The 19,861-nt window shown below is 56.5% G+C and overlaps 1 protein-coding gene and 2 long non-coding RNA genes across 3 annotated transcripts in view; 2 read left to right on the top strand and 1 right to left on the bottom strand.

Moving 5' to 3' along the window:
* Positions 1-3,175, bottom strand: part of LOC107968934 (uncharacterized) — a 178,515-nt gene extending 175,340 nt beyond the window's left edge. Inside the window, exon 1 of the long non-coding RNA XR_001710505.2 lies at positions 3,091-3,175. This is a non-coding gene — a long non-coding RNA (uncharacterized LOC107968934). The remainder of the gene's footprint in view (positions 1-3,090) is intronic.
* Positions 3,176-3,382: 207 nt separating this feature from the next.
* LOC112205901 (uncharacterized) lies at positions 3,383-18,542 on the top strand. Its single transcript, XR_002940036.2, has 3 exons — positions 3,383-3,466; positions 16,720-17,087; positions 18,218-18,542. It is a non-coding gene; the product is annotated as an uncharacterized LOC112205901 (long non-coding RNA).
* LOC104002720 (uncharacterized) lies at positions 12,380-16,065 on the top strand. Its single transcript, XM_016930367.3, has one exon. It carries the CDS (start codon positions 13,546-13,548, stop codon positions 14,212-14,214), a length of 669 nt encoding a protein of 222 aa, XP_016785856.1. The 5' UTR covers positions 12,380-13,545; the 3' UTR covers positions 14,215-16,065.
* Positions 18,543-19,861: the final 1,319 nt, after the last annotated feature.

Raw genomic sequence — 19,861 nt, 5'->3', positions numbered from 1 at the left:
TGATAGTGGTTGTGGGTGCACATCTCTCTGCAGTCTAAACGGAATTGCACTTTGATGGGTGAACTCTGTGGTATGTGAAGTGTATCTCAATAAATCCCTTGTCTTTTTTTTTTTTTTTTTTTTAAGATACCGTCTGGGAGGCAGATGACGTCACCATCAGACAGTCCTGGTGCAGGCAAGGCCCGGAAGCTTCCCTGCCAGGTGGCCCTGGCCAGTGTCTTAACCTCTCTGATGTCCCAATTTTTCAGCCATGAAAAGAGTTGAACACTGTTTGCCTTGCGGGGCTGTGTGGGCTTTGGCAAGGAGTAAAAAGCACCCTACGAACCACCTGGGGCAGAGCAGACGCAGGCAACCCCTGTTCCTCAAACAGCAGCCCTGGCGACTGTCAAACGCACTGCAGCTAAGAGTGACGAATGAGGTGACCGTCCTCGTGCCACGGAGGATTATTCCACCGCCCCCGTGCCACGGAGGATTATTCCACCGCCCCCACCCAGCCTCGGCGTCCCAGGGCTCCCGTGGGGTGAGAAGATGATCTGATTCATGCAGGAGAAATGAAACTAGGAACCCCCACTCTCCCGATCCCCCCCAAGGGATTAGGGAGGGGGAGATTCGGGGGGACAAGGAGGGCAGGCCCCCAAACTCAGGCAGTGACAGCCCCACCCAGGAGCCCCAGCACCGGGTCTTCACGCCGGTCCCGAGGGCAGGTGGCTGGAAGCATTTCTGAGTTTCTGAGCTGGGTCTCTGGCAAGGGGCACTGGGCAGCCCGCAGCAGGTGGAGAGCTCAGACCAGCTTGGTGTGAAGGATAGAGAGCAAAGCGTCCAGTGCCCAGCCTTTGAGATCTCACGGCCCGTGGACTGCTGTGGGGACAAACAGGACCAGAGCCGAAGGGCGGCCAGAAAGCTCTGCGTCCCTAAGAGCCACCACACTGGGCGAGAGGTCCTGCCAGTGTTTTTAACCAAAAAGCCACTGACACCATCTGTCCTGTTCCTGCTCTACCCAGGGGAGGGGGGAGGGGCCGGAAGGGGCGTCCGCCAGAAACCGGCCACTGCAGTGGACACATGAGAACAGCTTTAGCGACTGATGACGGCCCCATTCTTGGTGTTGAAGAATCGCATCACCATCAGGCACCACGTAAAACACGAGAACAAAACTATCCACGTCTGAAGAGCTGGAGGAGAGCGATTCCTGTCCTTGAAGAGTCTTTGAACACCCTCATCTTGGGACACCCTTTCCAGAGAAACCAAAGCCACGAGCACATGCATTCTGCCACGTGTCACCACAGAGGCTGCACAGACACGGGGCCAAGGGGCCAGGTCCCGGCGGATGGAGGCGGAGAGGCGGCGATCAGGGGCCCCGCAGTGGACGCCTTGGTAGCAAGTGACCCACCATCCCCACCTACCCCAGGGAGGGTTTCTCCTCTTTCACAGCCCAATCCAAGTACGGGGTCTGCAAAGAAACGCTCCTTGAAGTCTGGGAGGACGATGAGGGCTGTCGGTACCTTGTGATTTAGCCCCTGGACCGCTGTGAGGACGGATGGGACCAGAGCCGAAGGGTGGCCAGGAAGCTCTGCATCCCTAAGCCATCACACTGGGCAAGAAGCCCTGCCCATGTTCTTTTGTTTGTTTGTTTTTGTTTGTTTTGTTTTGTTTTTTGAGACAAAGTCTCACTCTTGTCCCCCAGGCTGGAGTGCAATGGTGCAATCTCGGCTCACTGCAACCTGCACCTCCCAGGTTCAGCCTCCCGAGTAGCTGGGATTACAGGTGCCTGCCACCACACCCAGCTAATTTTTGTAATTTTTTACTAGAGATGGGGTTTCACCATGTTGGCCAGGCTGCTCTACGAACTTCTGACCTCAGGTGATCCACCCGCCTTGGCCTCCCAAAGTGCTGGGATTACAGGCGTGAGCCACCAAGGCTGGCCTGGCATGGCCCTGCCTGTTTTTAACCAAAAAGCCACCGACGCCCTCTGTCCTGTTCCTGCTCAGGACACTGGAAGGTGTGATAAATCACCAGCACATGGGAATTCTGCACCAATATCTTAGATCACGCCAGATTTCTGCACAAAGCGTAAGGACACCGGGCGGGGGGTGGGGGTGGGGGGGGGAATGTCACTTCTGAGGCCGGCCTGTCGCTAAGCTCAGCCACTTTTCTTCCCTGTTCCGTCACTTAAGTCCCCTCCTGGAGTTTACAATCCTGACCTGCCACCCTCACCAGGATCATGACGGAGCCAAGACGCACCCGCGGCCGACCTCCCAGCGTGACGGCTTTCTGGTTATGTCTACATGTCATGGAGGAACCTTCTAAAGGAGTTTCAGGAAGTTTATGTTTGGAAGCTGCGATTGTCACTTTCGTTCATGGCCCAGCTTTATAATGGGAAACAGACACCTCACCGAAGTGCCAGGAAGGGGTCTGCTTTGAAACGTGTTCAAATGAAAGGATTGAGGAGAGCCTAGTTCTTATAAATATCGTAAAGGCACTTTGTTATTGACGGCGCCTGCCTCAGATTCGCTGTGGACTTGCAAGCCCCAAACTCATCCTGCCCCTGGGTGGCCGGGGCACCCGGGCCTTCTGCCTCCACACTTTGTTTTTCTTTTCTCAAAAAAAAAAAAAAAAAAGCGTAATGAGATACACGTTTAACAACATATTTAGCTAATTGAGTCTGTCCACGGCATATCCCAACCCGGGCGCTGAGAGATAAGCCGGTCACCTGGAGCGTGCCACAAAAAGGAGAGAAGACAAAGCCAGCAGCTAATAGAAATCGTTAATTGGGGAGGACGCCCCTAACCACATCAGATCAAAGATGCAGGCGGACTCTTCCCACCAAACGAATTCGCCTTTGAGCTCTTGGCATTGGGTTCAGCACTCCCTATCATCAACTGGAAAGCAAAATGCTTTGTTTTGCCTGAAAGACGTTCCCGGATGGCACGTTCCCCTGCGTGCACCCCCTCGGTTGCGAGCCTGAAGGCATCGCGATCGTCACCATCGTCAGTCCGGATGGCCCAATCGCATCAAATCCAGCCTGCATGAAAACACTTCATTTCTGACCTCCTTAACACCAGAGCCACCCCAGACGCCACACGCTGCACTTACCCTGGAGCGAGCAGGCGTGTCTGCCGGCGCCCATCCCCTGTGGCGTGTGGCTGCAGAGGGACAGCTGCCCCGTGCCCCGGCTCCACGCCCCAGGTGTCCGCAGCAGCAGCAGCGCGTTGGGGCTGCGTCTCTGCGCACTGGCTGGCTCTGGGCTGGGAAGTTTCAAGTTCCAGGCGGTCTGCATTCCCTTCTCCCCCTTCACACACTTAACCCTACCTTGTCTGGTCAAGAGAGATCCAGACAAAATCAACCTTCTGCGTCAACAGCCGCGTCCGGCTGCCTCAGAGGCACAGAGTCTGTTCCTGGCTCCACCTGGCTTTCGCCATAAACTAGAACAAGCGGCCAAGACCCTGGATGCTGCTGCGGCTTTGCAAGGGTGAGCGGGTGTTTCCTAACCCACTGGGCTTTTTTCCTCCTAGGCAGCAGAGGGGTGCACCTGCTCCAAGGAATTCGGGATGTCCAGCCCTCTGGTCTCTGCGGGGGTCACCCTTGGTGGGGGTTCCCCTGGAGAGTTTAACACTCAGACTCCACTCCAGGCTCAGCAAGGGGCACTGGTTGGGGGGGGAATTCCAGCCCATTCCTCAATTCCCTGTGGGGACCCTTAGCCAGCCTTGGTGCTTTCAGAGCCCTGGTTTCCTCGTTCGTAGGAGATAAACAGCACCCAAAACTGAGCTGCTGCCACTGAGGCAGGCTACTGCCAGGTGGAGTGCAGGTGCATCAGTGATTCTGCCTGCCTTCCCCTGAGCCCCGAGTCGCCGTTCCATCCACTTAAGGCGTCCTGGGCTCTTATGAGCTTCCAACGAAGCCGAGTCACAGGAATTTAATCATGGCCAAAATTTAGCCCATAAATAGCTACTGAGAGGCGTCATGCCAGATGGGGAGATGTGAGGGTGGGCGCAGGAGGAGGCGTGGGCCCAGGAGGAGCCATCGGCACATGCCCTGAGGGCGGCAACACGCCATGCCTTCTCGGTTAGGTCTGGACGGCAGATTCGCAGCACCTTTTCCCACTTTCTACTTTCCTGTATTTTTGCAGTTTGCTACAATGAGCATACATTGCCTTTATAATCAGAAAACAGACATTTAAAAACTGTTTCAGAAGCCCGTCCTGACCGCCCCCTCATTTTCCCCAGACCCCCCTTCCATTGCTTCCATACACACTGCTGTTTTCACACTCGCCTTCTGACGGGCACCTCCCACAGCCCGAGCACCCCAGCAGCCCCCTTTGCTCCCCTGAAGCAGGTGCAGCCAGTGAGGCAACGGGAGGGAGATGTGCCCGTCCTTACGGGGCCTCCGGCCTGCGTTCCCCGCGCCTACACAAAAACTGGCTCTCGCTTCCAGGAAGCTTCTAGAAAGGGCCCCAGCGCTGTGGTCGGAACACAGAGACCCAGTCTGCCAGTTGGTGCACCCTCGGCCACCCCTAAGTGAGGGGTCTGACCTCGAGAACATGTGGGTGGGGCAGGGTCCACCCGGGCAACGCCCTCCCCCCTCGAAGCCCCAGGCTGCTGGGACACCATCCCATTCTTTTGGGGGCTTTGTACAGGTCGTCAACCCCAGAAGGGCAGGAACGGCACCCGGCTGGGAGTCTGCAAGTGTGTGTGGAGTGTGACATTCATCTCACATGCACAGAGCACACAGGGAGTAAACAATTCTCATCCTCTGGTACTTCTCTTCCTGTTTTTTAAATTGAGGTGAAACTCACTGCACATAAAATTAACGTTTTAAAGTATGACACTCTAGGTGGCATGAAGCGCATGCTGTACTATGTCCTCTGTTTACTTCCAAAGCATTTTCATCATCCCCAAAGGCCACCCAATGACTGCCCATCCCCTCCAGCCCCGGACAACCACCCATGGGCCCCCATCTCCGCAGACCCACCTGCTCTGCCATGTCACAGGGATGCAGCTGGCCATGTGTGGTCCTCACATCTGGCTCCTTCCGCTTCCATGACGTTCTCCAGGCTGGCCCACACCGCAGCATGGGTGAGGCCCTCATTCCTCTATGTCTGAGTCGTACTCCTCGGTGGGGAGAGACCCCATGTTGGGTAAGCAGGCATCAGTCCACCCAAGGACATCTGGGTTGAGTCCACCTTTTGGCCACTGGGGGAACTCTAGAGATAGAAGTGCCATTTTCACCCCGACCCGCGGTGCGCCCCCTGAAGTTTGAGCTGGAACCATCCACCTCTCAACGTGTCCAGACGGCCCTATTCCTCCAGCATTTCCGAGAACGCGCCTGGCGCACATCGTCACCTGGTCTCGATCCCATGGAGGGACCCTGGGGTTGCTTCTAATCATTGTTCAACGTCTACCCTCTCTGTGCATGGCTCAGGAAGAAGGTGGGGTGGGGAAGAGAGATCTCTGGGTGATCAGGTTGTCTCGGGGCTCAGGACGCTGCTCCCAGTGTTGGTCGACATTGGTAGATTCCAATTTCTAGAGCCTCTGGCGGCTCAGATGAAATATCGAAAGTTGGCACAAATGCAGCCGTCCTCGGGCAGGGCCCCATCACCCTCAGGAAAGCCAGAGCATCTAGCGGGGAGCTGGGCAGCTCCATCACCCTCAGGAAAGCTGGGGGGTCTTTGGGCAGCAGGGAGCTGGGCAGCTCCATCACCCTCAGGAAAGCTGGAGGGTCTAGGCAGTGGAGAGCTGGGCGGGTCCATCACCCTCAGGAAAGCCAGGATGTGTTTGGGCAGCAGGGAGAGTCCCCTGTCATCCTTTGGACATCCTGTGGACATCTGTCATTTGTGCAGAAGCGTCTACATAAGATAGAAGCAATGTTTCCTGGAAGTTTCTTACAAACTTACACCAAGGACAGAGGGTCCTAGAGGAACTGAGGGGCTTGCTGTCCACTTTAAGTGGAAGGAATTCTTTTTCATTCCTTTATTGTCACTAAAGGTTGGATTTCAGAGCAAGCACTCAAGCGCATGGAGGAAGATGAGGGAGGGAAGATGGGAGGAGAGTGAGGAAATGTGGGCATCCGGTTCCCTGGCTGTGCTCTCAGGGGACCCTGGGGGACCACCTGCTTAACAGGCAGATGCCTCTGTGTGTCACCATCAAAGTGAGGACATGGCTGAGCCCAGTTAATACTCAGGGCGCCCATGCGCAGCTGGAGCCTGTGCAGTCTCTTGGTGACAGCAGTGACCACATGGCGTCCTCCTGTAGGGACCACATGGCTGGCTTTTATTCTTTCTATCCTTGGGCAGAAAGAGGAGGCAGAAGCGGTGAGTCCTGCCCTTCTACCTTCGAGTAGGTCAGAAATGTTTTCATAAGATAAAAGTTACAACTGAAAGAAACAGCAGGTCTGGGCATAAAAATCCTGCGTTTTCAGCCTCGAGTGTGTGTGGGAGAGTGGGAGCTCAGGGTGTCTCTCCTGGGGGCCATGAAGCAGGAACAAAGGGCTGTGGGGCTGATGCTGGCCCCACTTTACATCCGTGTGCTGGGGCTGCTGCAGCAAAGTGCCACAAACCGGGGGCTCCATGTGACAGAAATTCACCCTCTCCCTTGCTGGAGGCCGAGTCTGAGAGCCAGTTGTTCCAGGGCTGTGCACCCTCTGAGGGCCCCGGGGAGGCCCCTTCCTGCCTCCTCCAGCTCCCAGCAGCTCCCGGGGTGGGGTGGGGTGGGCAGCTGCATGTTCAGAGCTCCCAGGTGTCTCCAGGGCTCAGCCAAGGCTGACACCCTGGTTTGGCGCTAGGACTCTGATTAGGCATTTTGAACAAAGCATTTCCTCCATGGGGCAGACACAGAGTGCACCCCTGGGTAACGGCATGTCCAACTTTTTAGAAGAGTCACCGGTCAAACACTGGACACCCAAGTGAGAATCAGTGAGATTGCAAAGTGGTTGTCATTAGTGAGGGTGTCAGATGGCCTGGCATGTTTAAGTAACCAAAAGCAAGTCCTTCTCATACCTCGCATGTTGGAGGGGACATGCCAGTGCTGGTTAGAATCAAAACCCAAAGCAGGTCATTGATTCTGATAGGAGTGCCCTGACTCCAGGATCATTAAGAAGGGTTTCAGGGAGGAAAAACAGATGATATTGTCTGTCCCTGGTCCAAATCCACGGTGCATCCCCACTTCCAAAGGAATTCTATGCAGGTCTTTTATATACTGCTATATTTTATATCTGTTGCTGTGTTGTTACACACCCAAAACTTAATGGCTTAAAGAGCAAAAATCACTTTTTATCTCTTACAGACTGTTAGCCAGGAAAGTGGGAAGTGCTCAGCAGGGTGGTTTTCCTCAGGGTCTCCTGTGGTCTTATGTCAGCTTGGGGTGCATCACCTGAAGGCTAGACTGGGGCTGGTGGCTCCCTCACGAGGCGGGTGGGCTGGTGCTGGCTATTGGCTGAGGGCCCCAGTTACTCTCCAGGGCCTGCCTGATGTCCTCACAGCATGGTGGCCAGCTTCTTCTAGAGTGAGTGAGCCAACAGGCCAAGTGGAGGCTGCCATGCCATTATAATCCAGCCTCAAGGGGAAGTCACATGTTGCCCACCACCGTACTCTATGCTGACCACACAGACCAGCCCTGCTGTGTGGGAGGGGAGCACACACAGACAAATACAGGAGTTGGGGGGTCACTGGAGCCATCTGGGAGGCTTGCCACCATCACCTGTCCTGTTCCCTAAATGACCTGCATCCCTGGGTTTCCTATTCTCAGCATTGTGTGCCACCTTGAGGGGCCGGGAATGAGAAAAAGCATCGTTTCCAGACAGAAAGCATCTCTTTTATATTTAGCAGCCCTTCCTTTAGTTTATCTCTTCCCTCTCTTATTTTATTTAAAAGTAGCAAGAGGCCAGGTGTAGTGGCTTATGCCTGTAATCCCAACACTTTGGGAGGCTGAGGCAGGTGGATTGCTTGAACCTAGAAGTTTGAGACCAGCCTGGGCAACATGGCAAAACCCCATCTCTATTTTATAGTATTACTATTTAAAATAAATAAATAAATAAACTAAAGTACAAGATATGCCACCCTCAGTGCCCTCCTTACAAAGCTTGCTAGCTTGATCATTCAGCTCATTGGGCCACTTTCCACATTACTGCAGGCCATGGTCTTGCTGATAGAAGAAGAGCCCCTATTTCTGGAGGGATTTGACTAAGCATTCTTGCCTGAAAGTCTCCTGAAGCTGTAGTCTTGCATCAGCTGGAGTTGCAGTCTCATTTGAAGGCCTGACTGGGGCTGGCCTTCCCAGGTCACTCCTAGGTCACTCCATCACACACTGGCCAGTGGTACTGCTGGCCAGAACTCAGTTCTCTCCAAATGGACCCTGCCATGAGGCCACTTGAATATCACAGCATGGGGGCTGGCTCTCCTCGGAGTGGATGGCCTGAGAGACCAAGACAGAAGCTATGGTGCCTTGTACAGCTCAGTCATGGAAGTTACACACTGTCAGCTCTGCCATGTTCCACGGGCCACACGCATCAGCCCTGAGTCAATGTAGGAAGATGATAAACCCCAGGAGGCATGGGTCAGTGGGTTCATCTTGGAGGCCACAGAGCTGTCTCAGCATTGTCCCAGAGGGGGATTCGGTGACAAGGCCAAAGGGATTCCAATGATTCAACCCAAGAATGACCAGTTTAGACAGGACTGATCAGGCTAAGATGACAAAATGCCAGCTGACATGAAAACATGGGACAGGCCCTGGGCAGAGTCCCTGGATTGAAGTCTCCACCCCAGCACTTCCCACCTGGGGTTTGGGCTTCATCCATTGGCAAGGCAGAGATGATAGTGAAACCCAGCCTTCTCCCACCCATGTGCTGGATGATCAAAGGAGCAAACAGAAAAAAAAAAAAAATGAAAGTGCCAAAGAGTCACACTATTATCATTTATTTTTGTTATTAGAATGATAAATCCCTTTAGAAATAAACAGCTTTCTTGGATATAATTAACATACTATACATTTCACCTATGTGAAGTGCACAATTCACTAGTCTTTAGTCTATTCAGAATTGTGTGACCATCATCATTATAGAATAAGGTCTTATTGATGCTTGAGAGATGATGATGATGATGGAGACAGAGTCTGCTCTGTCCACCAGGCTGGAGTGCAATGTTGCTATCATAGCTTACTGCAGTGTCCACTTCCTGGGCTCAAGTGATCCTCCTGCCTTAGCTTTCCGAGGACTCCAGGCGTGAGCCACCACACACAGCTGAATTTTTTTTTTTTTTTTTTTTTTTTAGTAGAGGTGAGGTTTTGCTACGTGGCCCGGGCTGGACTCAAACTTCTGACCTCAAGCGATCCTCCTGCCTTGGCCTCCCAAAGTGCTGGGATTATTTTTAGACCACAGTGAAAAGTTCCAGTTGATGTTACAGGAAGCGAGCCAGGAAACACTTGACCCCCAGGCTCTAGGAACCATCAAGATCAAGCTAGAAAAGGGCATCGCCAAGAAGGGGTGTCTGGAGGTGTCAGGGCTGCGCTGTCTGTGCGGAGAGAATTCCGCTGTGTGGAGCAGCTACGCTCCCTTGGGGGTGGCTGGGTATGAGGGCTACGGCCTGTCCTCGAGGGTCCCACCTCTTCCCCAGCTCCCAAGATTCAGGGGGTGGGACTTCCCCTGGAACCCTGGAAAGCAGGGAGCACCGACCGCCCTGGATGCCAGGAAGGAGGGAGTGTTGCTGCCTTTGGACCCTGAGAAGGAAGGAGCATTGCTGCCCGTGGATGCCGGGAAGGAAAAAGCACCAGCCGCCCGTGGACCCTGAGAAGGGGGGAGCATCGCCGCCCGTGGACCCTGGAAGGAGGGAGCATTGCCGCCCGTGGACGCGGGGAAGGAGGGAGCATTGCGGCCCGTGGTCCCTGGCTGCGTGCCCTCCCCTTGTCTCCTCCACCCAAGAGCGAAGTCGAAGCTCTTTTTCCAAAGCTCTGTCTCCCCCACCTCCTCCAGCTTCCCTCTAAGAGTTCCCGTTGGTGTCCTCCACCCCCAGTCCACAGTCCAGGAGCCAAGAATTCGTGGCAGACCCCGAGCCACAGCTCGCCAAATCATTCGCTCATTGTTAGACATCTGGGGTTTTCAACTTTCTGTTTTCATGAAGGACACGGTAAGTGCCCCTGGGCAGCGGCTCCTCTGGAGCTCCAATCCGAGAACCTCGGGGGTGAAATTCTGTTCTCAGCTCCGCCCCTGCCCAGGCCGCTCTACCATCCCATGAGAGGCTGGAGTTGGAAGCCCCTTGACGTCCCGGCCTCCATGGGCATGAGCATCCCGAGCACCCAGACCTCGGCTTCTCAGTACCGTGTTCCATTCAAAGTGGCCAGGACTCCTGGGAGAATTGGCCAGCTCCAGCCTGGGCAGGGAAAACACGAGAGGCTTGTAGGAGATCGCGACCCTCCAGGGCTACGAGGCCGTGCCCGAGCACTCAGGAGCCTGCTTGATGGGGAGGGTTGGGGGGGGTGGTGGGAGCTGACAGTGCCAGGAGATGGCCTGGGGCACAAGCGGCCCCACGGCTCAGGCTCAGACAAGCAGCTGGAAGCCTGGTGCGCGTGGATGTCCCCATGGCTTTAAAGGACGCCCCACAGAACACGGATTAATCATAATAGAGAGAAAGGACAGCGTTGCAGGGGAGGCTGCAGACACGGCATCAATTAAACCGTCAGCGTTCATGTCACCAGAGACCGCCCAGGGTGAGATTTTACACCCGCCGCCGGGACACCTGCAGAAGCGCAGCCTCACCCCCTGCTGTCCCCGCCCACCCAGGATCTCATCACCAGGAATCCAGAGGCAAAGGAGTCCGAGTGCCCACAGCACGGAGGGGCCAGGAGCCTGCACAGGCTGACAGAGATGGAGGAGAGATGGCGGCTTGGGGAAGGGCGTGACACCATCAGACTCCGCTCTCAGAACCTCGTGGGGACAGTGGTCAGGCTGCAGTGGGGCCTTGCAGGGACCTGTCCATTCCCTGATTCTGACGATGCTGAGGGCTTGTGAATGTCCTTGTGTGCAGGAAACACACCAAAGAGCCTGGCTGTGTGGACCACGGTGCAGCCCAGCTGCGCACACTGCGTTTCCTGTACCACACTCGGCACTCCGGCCTTGCCTGTGCACTGCCTGAGTCTGCATTATCGCTGTGTGTAACTCGGCCCCACCCCGGGATCCGGGGAGGCTGATCCCCCACGGGCCTCTCCCAACCTGAGCGGCGCCCTCCTGGCCACTGTCCACTGCTGCCTGAGGCCCTGCCCCAGCAGAAGGCACAGGCTGGGGCAGGCCTGCAAGAATGGCCAGGAGGGGCCTCCCAGGGTCGAGGCATCTGAGCAGCACCCTGCAGGACGGGCAGGCCCCTCATGCCCCGGGCACCCGCACAGGGTCTGCGATCTCATGCATTCGAATGGTGCCTAATGGGCCAGGGTGTCCTGGGGGATCCTGTCGGGCGCCCTCCTCAGCTCTTCCACCTTCCACAGTAAGTACTTCGATAGTACGGCTCATGGTCACCCCAAGTCCCCGAGAAGGAAAGAGAGTGACACCATGGAGATGGGAGGTCAGCCCTGCAAAGGGCACCATAGTCCTGGGCACTACTTCTCCTGGGGAATGGGGGCTTGGGCACCTTCTTCTCCTCCCTCCCTCCCTCCTCCCTCTCTCCCTTCTTTCTCCCTCCCTCCCTCCTCCCTCTGACTTACACCCCCAAATTGCCAGTATGGCCCCCTCCCCAGTTGCAACAACCCCAAACATTCAGATATTGATTTGTGTTTCCTGCTTGGGGGCAGAATCACTCCTGTTCCAGCACCGCTGGGCCCCCACATTCCCCCACGGGCAGGGACCCACCTCACTCCCCCCACGCCCATGAGCCCACAAGGCTCTGGCCCCCACCCCCATGGCTGCTTGGTGAAATGACAGCCCCGCTCTGCTGGGAGCCGGGGAAGAGGAAGGGGCTGGGGCAGGGAGTCCAACTTGGGAGCCCTGTGAGCCCCTTTAGGAGCCTGGCCCTGGCTGGAGAGAGCAGCACTGGGATGAAACCCACTTTATTCATGGCGGTACAGGATTGCCATCTGCAGCGCTCGTGCTAAACTCCAGCAAAAAGCAGACGCAGGCTTTCCTTCCTGGCTCGGCAGCCCGGGGCCCGGAATCAGCTACGCCCACTGCACCGAGATCAGCTTTGAAAAGTCCCCATTGCAGACGTGCGGCAAAGGCTGGGGGAAGCTGGAAGCTTTGCTAAGGCCGCTCTGCTGTGATCAGCCTGGCCTGGGGCGCCCTGAGGATTCCTGAGCCGCCTCCTGCACCCTTCCCCGTCCTCCAGGATGAGGCCCTCACTCAGGCACGCCTGGCCCCTGGAGGCGGAGAGCCTGGGACTCCACGGAGAAGCCGTGCCCTGCGCCCACTCGGCCTGGATGGGAGCCCGGGCCCTGTGTGGTCACACCCGGAGGTCCTCGCCGGCAGCGGCGGGGGCAGACTCTGTGGGGGCACCCCCTCCTCCAGCAGGGCTGGCCCCAGTGGGGTGGGAGGATGTGGTGGAGGGCGTGACCTCTGGAGAAGCTTGGCCGGAGCAGCCCTGGGGGACAGCCAACTGCTGGGCAGGGGCTCCGGTGGCCCATTTCCCATGACAGGCGGCCTGGCCGGGAGGCAAGCACAGTTCCCACCACCTGGTCCCAGCTCCCCAGCTCCGGGCATTCAGATGGGCTCGTGGCCACCAGGCCGTTGGGTCCAAGGCGAGCTCCGGGCATTCAGATGGGCTCATGGCCACCAGGCTCTTGGGTCCAAGGCGCCTTGTTGCTTATTCCAAGGGTTGGCAGCCAGCAGGGTCTGAGGCCACCAAATGGGAAACGTGCCCCAACTCAGACCCCCTGGCCATGGGCAGGCAGCCTCGGCTCACTCCTCTCCTCTGGGTCCTTCACCCGCAGTGAGGACTCGGCGCCCAGCACCTTCCTGTGCAAGAAGTCAGGGAGTTCGAGACGAGATCAAGGCTGATCCAGGCCTTGCGCGGCTCCTGCTCACAGGATCCTGGGGACCGTTTCAAGAAGAGCCTCAGGACACAGAGAATGCTCAGTCTCTCTCCTGGCTGTCCCCGCCAGGCAAGAGGGCCCGGGGGTGGAGGGAATCCAGGGGACATGGTCCTCACCCCACTGTCAGCGCTGGCAGACCCCAACACTCATCCCCCAGCCCCAGGCACACAACCCGCCCTGCCGCCCCTCGCCAGGGCCTGCCGGGTGTCCACCCTCTGCGGCAGCAGGTGGGGGAGGAGACGCGCTGGGGAGGGGCCCAGGCCTGGGTGGGCGCTGCCCTTCCTTTCACTCCCCTGCCAGGCAGTGCCTGCGCCCACCCTCACCCCCACCTCCCGCCCGACACCCCGCGGGCTGGGAGGAAATGTAATGAGCGCAGGGCGGTGTCTTTGGTGCTGCTGGGGTGGAGTCAAGGGCCAGATCCCATCGTGAATTTGACAGAAAAGGAAATGGGCTCCGAGCGCAGGTGAGGCTCAGCCAGGGCTCCGCGGCTCTCACCCAAGAGCTGAGCTCCAACCTTCCTGGCCCGGCTCCGTTTCCCAAGCTGTGGAAAATGCCTGTCCACCCGGCATGGCTGGGTAGTGCCTGCCTCCCCCACGCCAGCCACGGGCCGGCTCCCCAGTCCTCTGTGGGAGGGTTGCTGGTCTCTGTTAAAAGCCCCCCGGGTGACGTGCATGCCGCCAGGGCCTGTGCCCCCGGGAGACACTCTGGGGAGGGGCCACCACAAGGAAACCTCAGTCCAAGGTGTCCAGCGGAGGCTGGGCATGGCTGTGCCAGCACAGGAAGGCAGGTAGGGGTCTCCGGGGCAGGCAGCTCTCCCTCTGGCCCAGCCCCCTGTGTGAAGTGCTCAGCCTGGGTAGGAACGTGCTTCCCACTCAGCCTCCTCCAAGCCGCTGGAGGTCCCGCTGGTTCCCCAAATGGCTTCTGTCCTGAGCCGTGGGCTCCTGACCACGCACCTACCTTGCACGGTCTGAACAAGAGTCTGTGCCAGGGACCCCGCTCAGGAGGGGCACAGAGGAAGCCAAGGGCCCACACAGGTGAGGGGGTCTCGGGTCTGAGCCTCACCCAGCCCAGGCTCAGCAGCAGCCTCAGAATTTCCTGGCATCTGCTTGCCTGTGTTGCAACCCAAGTGGGGTGTGCACGCCGCCTGAGAGAGAAAACACTCGGGGAGGATTATGTAAGCGCTTTCCTCCCCAGCACAGGGCCGTCTTGGGCACATTGAGACCAGACCATGTGCAAAAGCACTCGGGAGAGTGGCAGGAGCTGAGCCACCAGAGAGGGATTAACCCCTTCCGGGATGCTGGCGGCTTGTCCTGGGGAACGTGGGGCTGGTCAGGATTGCAGGACACGGAGGGGCGGAGTGTGAATGTGGAGGCGCCGGTGCTGCGTGATTTTCCACAAGTTGTCTAACCTCTCTGTGCCTTCGTTGCCTGACTCGGCTGTTTCCAATGCAGCTAATTTTAACAGCACCTGTTTCATGAGGCCACAGCCAGGATTCTGGGAGGCAAAGCACAGAAAGCCCTCAATGCGGTTTGAGGCTCCAGGCAAGGCTCAGCTGACAGTAGCTGAAAACAGCAATTTCAGCCGCAGAGTTGCCCGCCCTGTGCACCACAGAACGAACAAGGGTTTCCAGCTTTGCTCAGATTTGTGGGGACCACTGGGTTTGGACTTTAGGAAAAGCTCATTTGCCTTTGGGCAGAAGTGACCGGAGCTGGGGTCACCTGAGGTCTAGGCAGGAACCTCTCGCTGGCTGACGCAGGACCTGGGGAGGGGCCATCTGTGTGGGGCAGCTCTGGACTCAGACCCGTGGATACCTGTGAAACCTGTCAGGCTGAGCCACCGTCCAGCAAGTGAAGAGACCGCAACTGGGCCACTGTGGAGTCACTTGGCCACCACCCCCGGGTCCTCATAGCCCTCATGTGTGTCCCAACCGTGAGCAGGCGGCCGACGGTGCACCCTGACAAGGCACGCTTGTCCCATCGGGGACACCTACTTCTTTAAAGTGACCAGATGGTGCCCAGGACCACAAGAACCAGCCTCGTGGCAGGGTGCCCAGCCTCCTTCCCCCTCCACTGTTAACTTTTTTGCCAAGATTCCAAAAACGAAGCTGCAGCTGAAAATAATTTCTTTTTCTTCTATAGCCCAAATGACCGATGGTGTAGAGATTTTCCCATCATAGAACTGCAGTCTCCATTTCTAGTAGGCCCAGGCGGTGACATGCCTGAGGTTGGGGTGCCTTCGGGCCACAGCCCAGAGAAGAACCCACATTGGCATCCTAGTAATGTGAACCTTCATAAGAGCTTCAGGACAGCGAGGCAGTGGAGATGCCGGCGGGCAGGGAGAGCCGGCCCGGCCAGCCCCTCGGGAATGAGCTTCAGTTCTATTCTAGCTCAAAATGATAAACCTCATCTCAGGCGGCTGCTTGTGACTCCAAGAGACCACCAGGCCCCGGTGATAGCCAGCACAGTACCTGGCACATAAATCCCGCCCACCTGCCTGGCGTGGCCAGGAGACCCGCCTGGGTGCTCTCTGTCTCTCCCTCCCTCTTTCACTGCTCCCTGAAGGCAGCGTCTAAAGAGGCTGAGGCTGTCCTGTCGCTGCCCCGACCTCTGGGGAGAAGCCCGCAGTTCTGATCACGGACCTCAGACGGGGAAGCGCACAGGAGGCCTCGGGTGGCTGGGCTGTGCTGCTTCTCCCTGGACGGGCAGAGCTGGCACATAGGAGGTGCTTCACAGGTGACTAAGGAGGCAAAGACCTGAAGCCTGGGGGACTGCAGTGTCCGGTGGATCCCAGCTGCAGCCATCAGGCCCATGGGCGGGAGAGCCAAGGGAGGGGCTCAGCTGGGCAATAGGATGCGAGTGGGCGGGGGACACTGCTGGGAACTCCCTTCACTGCATGGCCAAGAATGTGCATAAGCGAACAGGGCGGGAGAGCTGCGTGTGGCCTCGGGCAGCCACTCAGCCTCTCCGCCCGTTTTCCTGGTCTGTAAAATGGGCCGAAACGCCCGCCCTGCGCTGTTCTTTGGGCAGTTTCTATAAATGCTTGGCCCAGCCTCCCCGGCACACGGTTGCTACCTGGGTCACTGTTCTGTTATTTTCATCCCTGCCCCTGCTCTTTGCTTAGAGTGACTTCCCCTGACTCCGGTGAAATCAGCCTCCACAGGCATTTCGTCAGCCCTTGTTCGTCCACAACACGGCTAGGCAGGTGTGCTCAGGGGGTCTGAGGCTTTCATGGACGTTAAATGTATGTCCCTGCAGGAAACAGGTTTCTGTACAGCCCCAGAGACCAGCAAGGTTACGGGCTTGAGGGGCAAAGATCCCAAGGATGCTGATGCCAGGGATGGGGCTGTAGTCACAGGGGTGTAGGGGAAGCGGGGAAGGAGCACCCGCCCTGCCGGGAACTCCCACAGCCGAGTCCACTGCGAAGCCAGCCTGCAGGGCCTGGGGTGGGGGCACAGGGAGCCCACCCAGCAACACGGGGACGACCCAGAAGTGGACAGAGAACCCCAGCGGCTCTGTCACAAGGCCACACACATGACACGCATCTCTCGGGACCGGGACTTCGGCTCTTGGAGGGCCACTTACAGAAAAGAGTCCTCTCCTCACACAGAGTTCACTACCCTCGGTTTCACGGCTGTGCCAAAGTTTAAAATCAGGACAGATTTCCTTCCCCCGCTGTGTAGAAACGCCTGGTGTTCTTTAAATGTGAGATGTCGTTTCCCCACTAGGTGACTGGCCTCGGTTCATCCATCACACTCACGGCTGCTGGATCCTGATGGTCTCAGATCCAACCCCCCGGGGAAGATGGGCCGGGCAATCCCTCATCCATCCGAGCCTTCGAGCCGGATGCGGCGAAGGTCTAGTCTGACTCCAGGGACCAGAGATGGAGGGGAGCTTGCCACAGCCCCCATGCCATTCTGCTGAGGGGCACCCCTGCCCGGTGCCAGGCTGACGTCCACACCGTCCTGCTGTTCCCACCAGCTGAGCTGACCGCCTGCCGCCAAGCACTCAGAGAGCTGACTCTCGCCCATCTTCCCGCAGCCCGGCTGCTGGGGGAGCCAGGCAGGCACCCGCCTATGTGGGGGAGCAGAGGCAGGTGAGTGTGGGGTGGGTGGGGCCTGGCTGCTGGGGGAGCCAGGCGGGCACCCGCCCATGTGGGGGAGCAGAGGGAGGCGAGCAGGGGGTGGGTGGGGCCCGGCTGCTGGGGGAACCAGGCGGGCACTCGCCCATGTGGGGAAGCAGAGGGAGGCGAGCAGGGGGTGGGTGGGGCCCGGCTGCTGGGGGAACCAGGCGGGCACCCGCCCATGTCGGGGAGCAGAGGGAGGCGAGCGTGGGGCGGGTGGGGCCCGGCTGCTGGGGGAGCCAGGCGGGCACCCACCCATGTGGGGGACCAAAGGGAGGCGAGCGCGGGGCGGGTGGGTGAGTGGGTGTGGCTGGGGTGCCTGTGGGGTTTCTTTTGATTGCTTTGGCTGATGAACAGGGAGGCATCCCCCGTAGTGGAGTGGAGGTGGGGAGGCGGTGTACAGGTTCAAGGCAAAGGGAAGGGAAGTGGGGCTGCAGGGTGGTATGAAGAGGCTGCCTGGAAGCCTGTGGTTTCACAGCAAAAATGCAACCAGGAGTGCGCTGCTTCTCCCGCTCTCAGGTACAGGGCAGGCGAAGGTTCACGTATCTCAGCTTGGGGCTTTGTCTAGGTGAGTCCTACGAGGTGAGTCCTCGGAGGTGCGAAGGGGTTGAGGCTGTGTCCACGCAGAGGGGAGCGCGGGTCTGGGCTCCTGGCCCGGCTGAAGAAGGGGCCAGGGCAGCCAGCCACAGGGGAGACGGCAGAACAGGGGTCAGCACAATGTGCTCTGCAATCCACGGATGCGGGACGGGGCTCCCTTAATTTAGGTCTTCTTTAACCTCTTTCAGGAAAGTTTTATGATTTTTTTCCCATAAACATCTTTTGCATCTTTAATTGGAGTTATTTCTTGACATTTCTGTATCTTAAAGCTTTTTGAACGGTGGCTTTTTAAAGTTTCCTTTTCGCATGACTGCTGATGACAGAAACGCAATGACACCTTGTATACTGACTTTGATCCTCAAAAACGTGCTGACATCTCTTAATATTTCCGATATTTATCCCTGGGAAATATTTTAGGTTATCTTTGGAAATTGTTTGGAGTTTTCCAGAACACAGTGACATCACCTGCGAATAGTGGGTTTTGTTTTGTCTCTTCGTTTCCACAGTGTACCTCTGGCTTGTTTTCTTTCTCTGCTCCCGAGACCTCCACACAGCTGGACAGAAGCTGTGAGAATGGCACCCAGTCCTGCTCCTGACCATGAGGACGCGCGCTGTGGCTGCAAGGCTTCTGTGGAAACTCTTGATCAAGTCAAGGGAATTCCTTTTATTTTCTAGAATGCTTTTTTTTTATTTTTTAAGAGTTGGCCGGGCACAGTGGCTCACGCCTGTAATCCCAGCACTTTGGGAGGCCAAGGTGGGCAGATCACGAGGTCAAGAGATCAAGATCATCTTGGCTAACACGGTGAAACCCCGTCTCTACTAAAAATACAAAAAAACAGCCTTGCGTGGTGGTGGGCGCCTGTAATTCCAGCTACTGGGGAGGCTGAGGCAGGAGAATCACTTGAACCTGGGAGGTAGAGGTTGCAGTGAGCCGAGATAGTGCCAGTGCAGTCCAGCCTGGCCGAAAGAGCGAGACTCCATCTCAAAAAAAAAAAAAAAAAAAAAAAGAGAGACAGTCTTGCCCTGTCACCCAGGCTGGAGTGCAATGGCGCGATCTCAGCTCACCACAACCTCTACCTCCCGGGTTCAAGCGATTCTCCTGCCTCAGCCTCCCCAGTAGCTGGAATTACAGGTGCCCGCCACCACGCAAGGCTGTTTTTTTATATCTTTAGTAGAGACGGGGTTTCACCGTGTTGGCCAGCCTGGTCTTGAACTCCTGACTTCCAAAGTGCTGGGATGACAGGCGTGAGCCACCATGCCTGGCCCTTTTTTTGTTTTTTTAAGCATTTTTCTTGGATGCTGAATTTTCTCAAAAGCTGTGTCTGCCTTGGCCGTGAGGATCACATGAATTTCTCCTGCTTTAATCTGTCAGTGTGTTGAGTCACATTGAGTGATATTCTAAGGTCAAGCCAAGCTGCAGTCACAGCCCAAACACGTGTCATGTTGAAAATCTAAAGGACTGAGATTGTTATATTGTTGGAAACTGTTATGATTAATTAGAGAGCTTAACAAGGGTACAGAATACAAGATATGACACCTGATTGAATCCAGCCACACTTAGTTACCAAATGAGATTGTTCACTGCTAGATTTGGTTTGCTAAAATTTTGCTTAGAATTTATCTGAGTAGGAGGCTGAGGCAGGAGAATCGCTTGAGCCTGGGAAGCAGAGGTTGCAGTAAGCTGAGATTGCACCACTGCACTCCAGCTTGGGCAACAGAGCAAGACTCCGTCTCAAAAAAAAAAAAAAAAAAAAAAAAAAAAAAAAAAAAAGAATGTGAATGTGTAAGCATAAGATTGGGCTGTAATTTTTTTCTCTCTGCTGATGTCTTCAGATTTTGATGCCAAAGAAATGCTAGCCTCAAAACATGAGTTGGGGGATGTCCACCTCTTTCTGCTTCCTGGAAGAGCTTGTGAAGGAATGGAGTCCTTTCCTCCTTCGGTGTCTGCTGCCACACACATCATTTGGGATCTCTTCCTTCCTGTTTTCCAGTTCACCTCCTCCCTCCTCAGATGTGTCTCATCTGCTATTATACCTACATACTGAATTCTTAATTTTGATAATTCTGTTTTCTAGTGGTAGAGCTACTGTTTGGTACTTTTTTTTTTTTTTTTTTTTTGAGATGGAGTCTCCCTCTGTCGCCCAGGCTGG

The sequence above is a fragment of the Pan troglodytes genome, chromosome 18 (genome assembly GCF_028858775.2).
Source record: "Pan troglodytes isolate AG18354 chromosome 18, NHGRI_mPanTro3-v2.0_pri, whole genome shotgun sequence".
Classification (NCBI taxonomy): Eukaryota; Metazoa; Chordata; class Mammalia; order Primates; family Hominidae; genus Pan; species Pan troglodytes.
The sequence above is the reverse complement of the archived record's forward strand: the minus strand, read 5'-3'. Positions and strand labels throughout refer to the sequence as shown.

Bases quoted from the DNA above. Each gene is read 5' to 3' on its own strand.
- LOC104002720 (XM_016930367.3), top strand. From the start codon at position 13,546: ATGCCTGTCCACCCGGCATGGCTGGGTAGTGCCTGCCTCCCCCACGCC.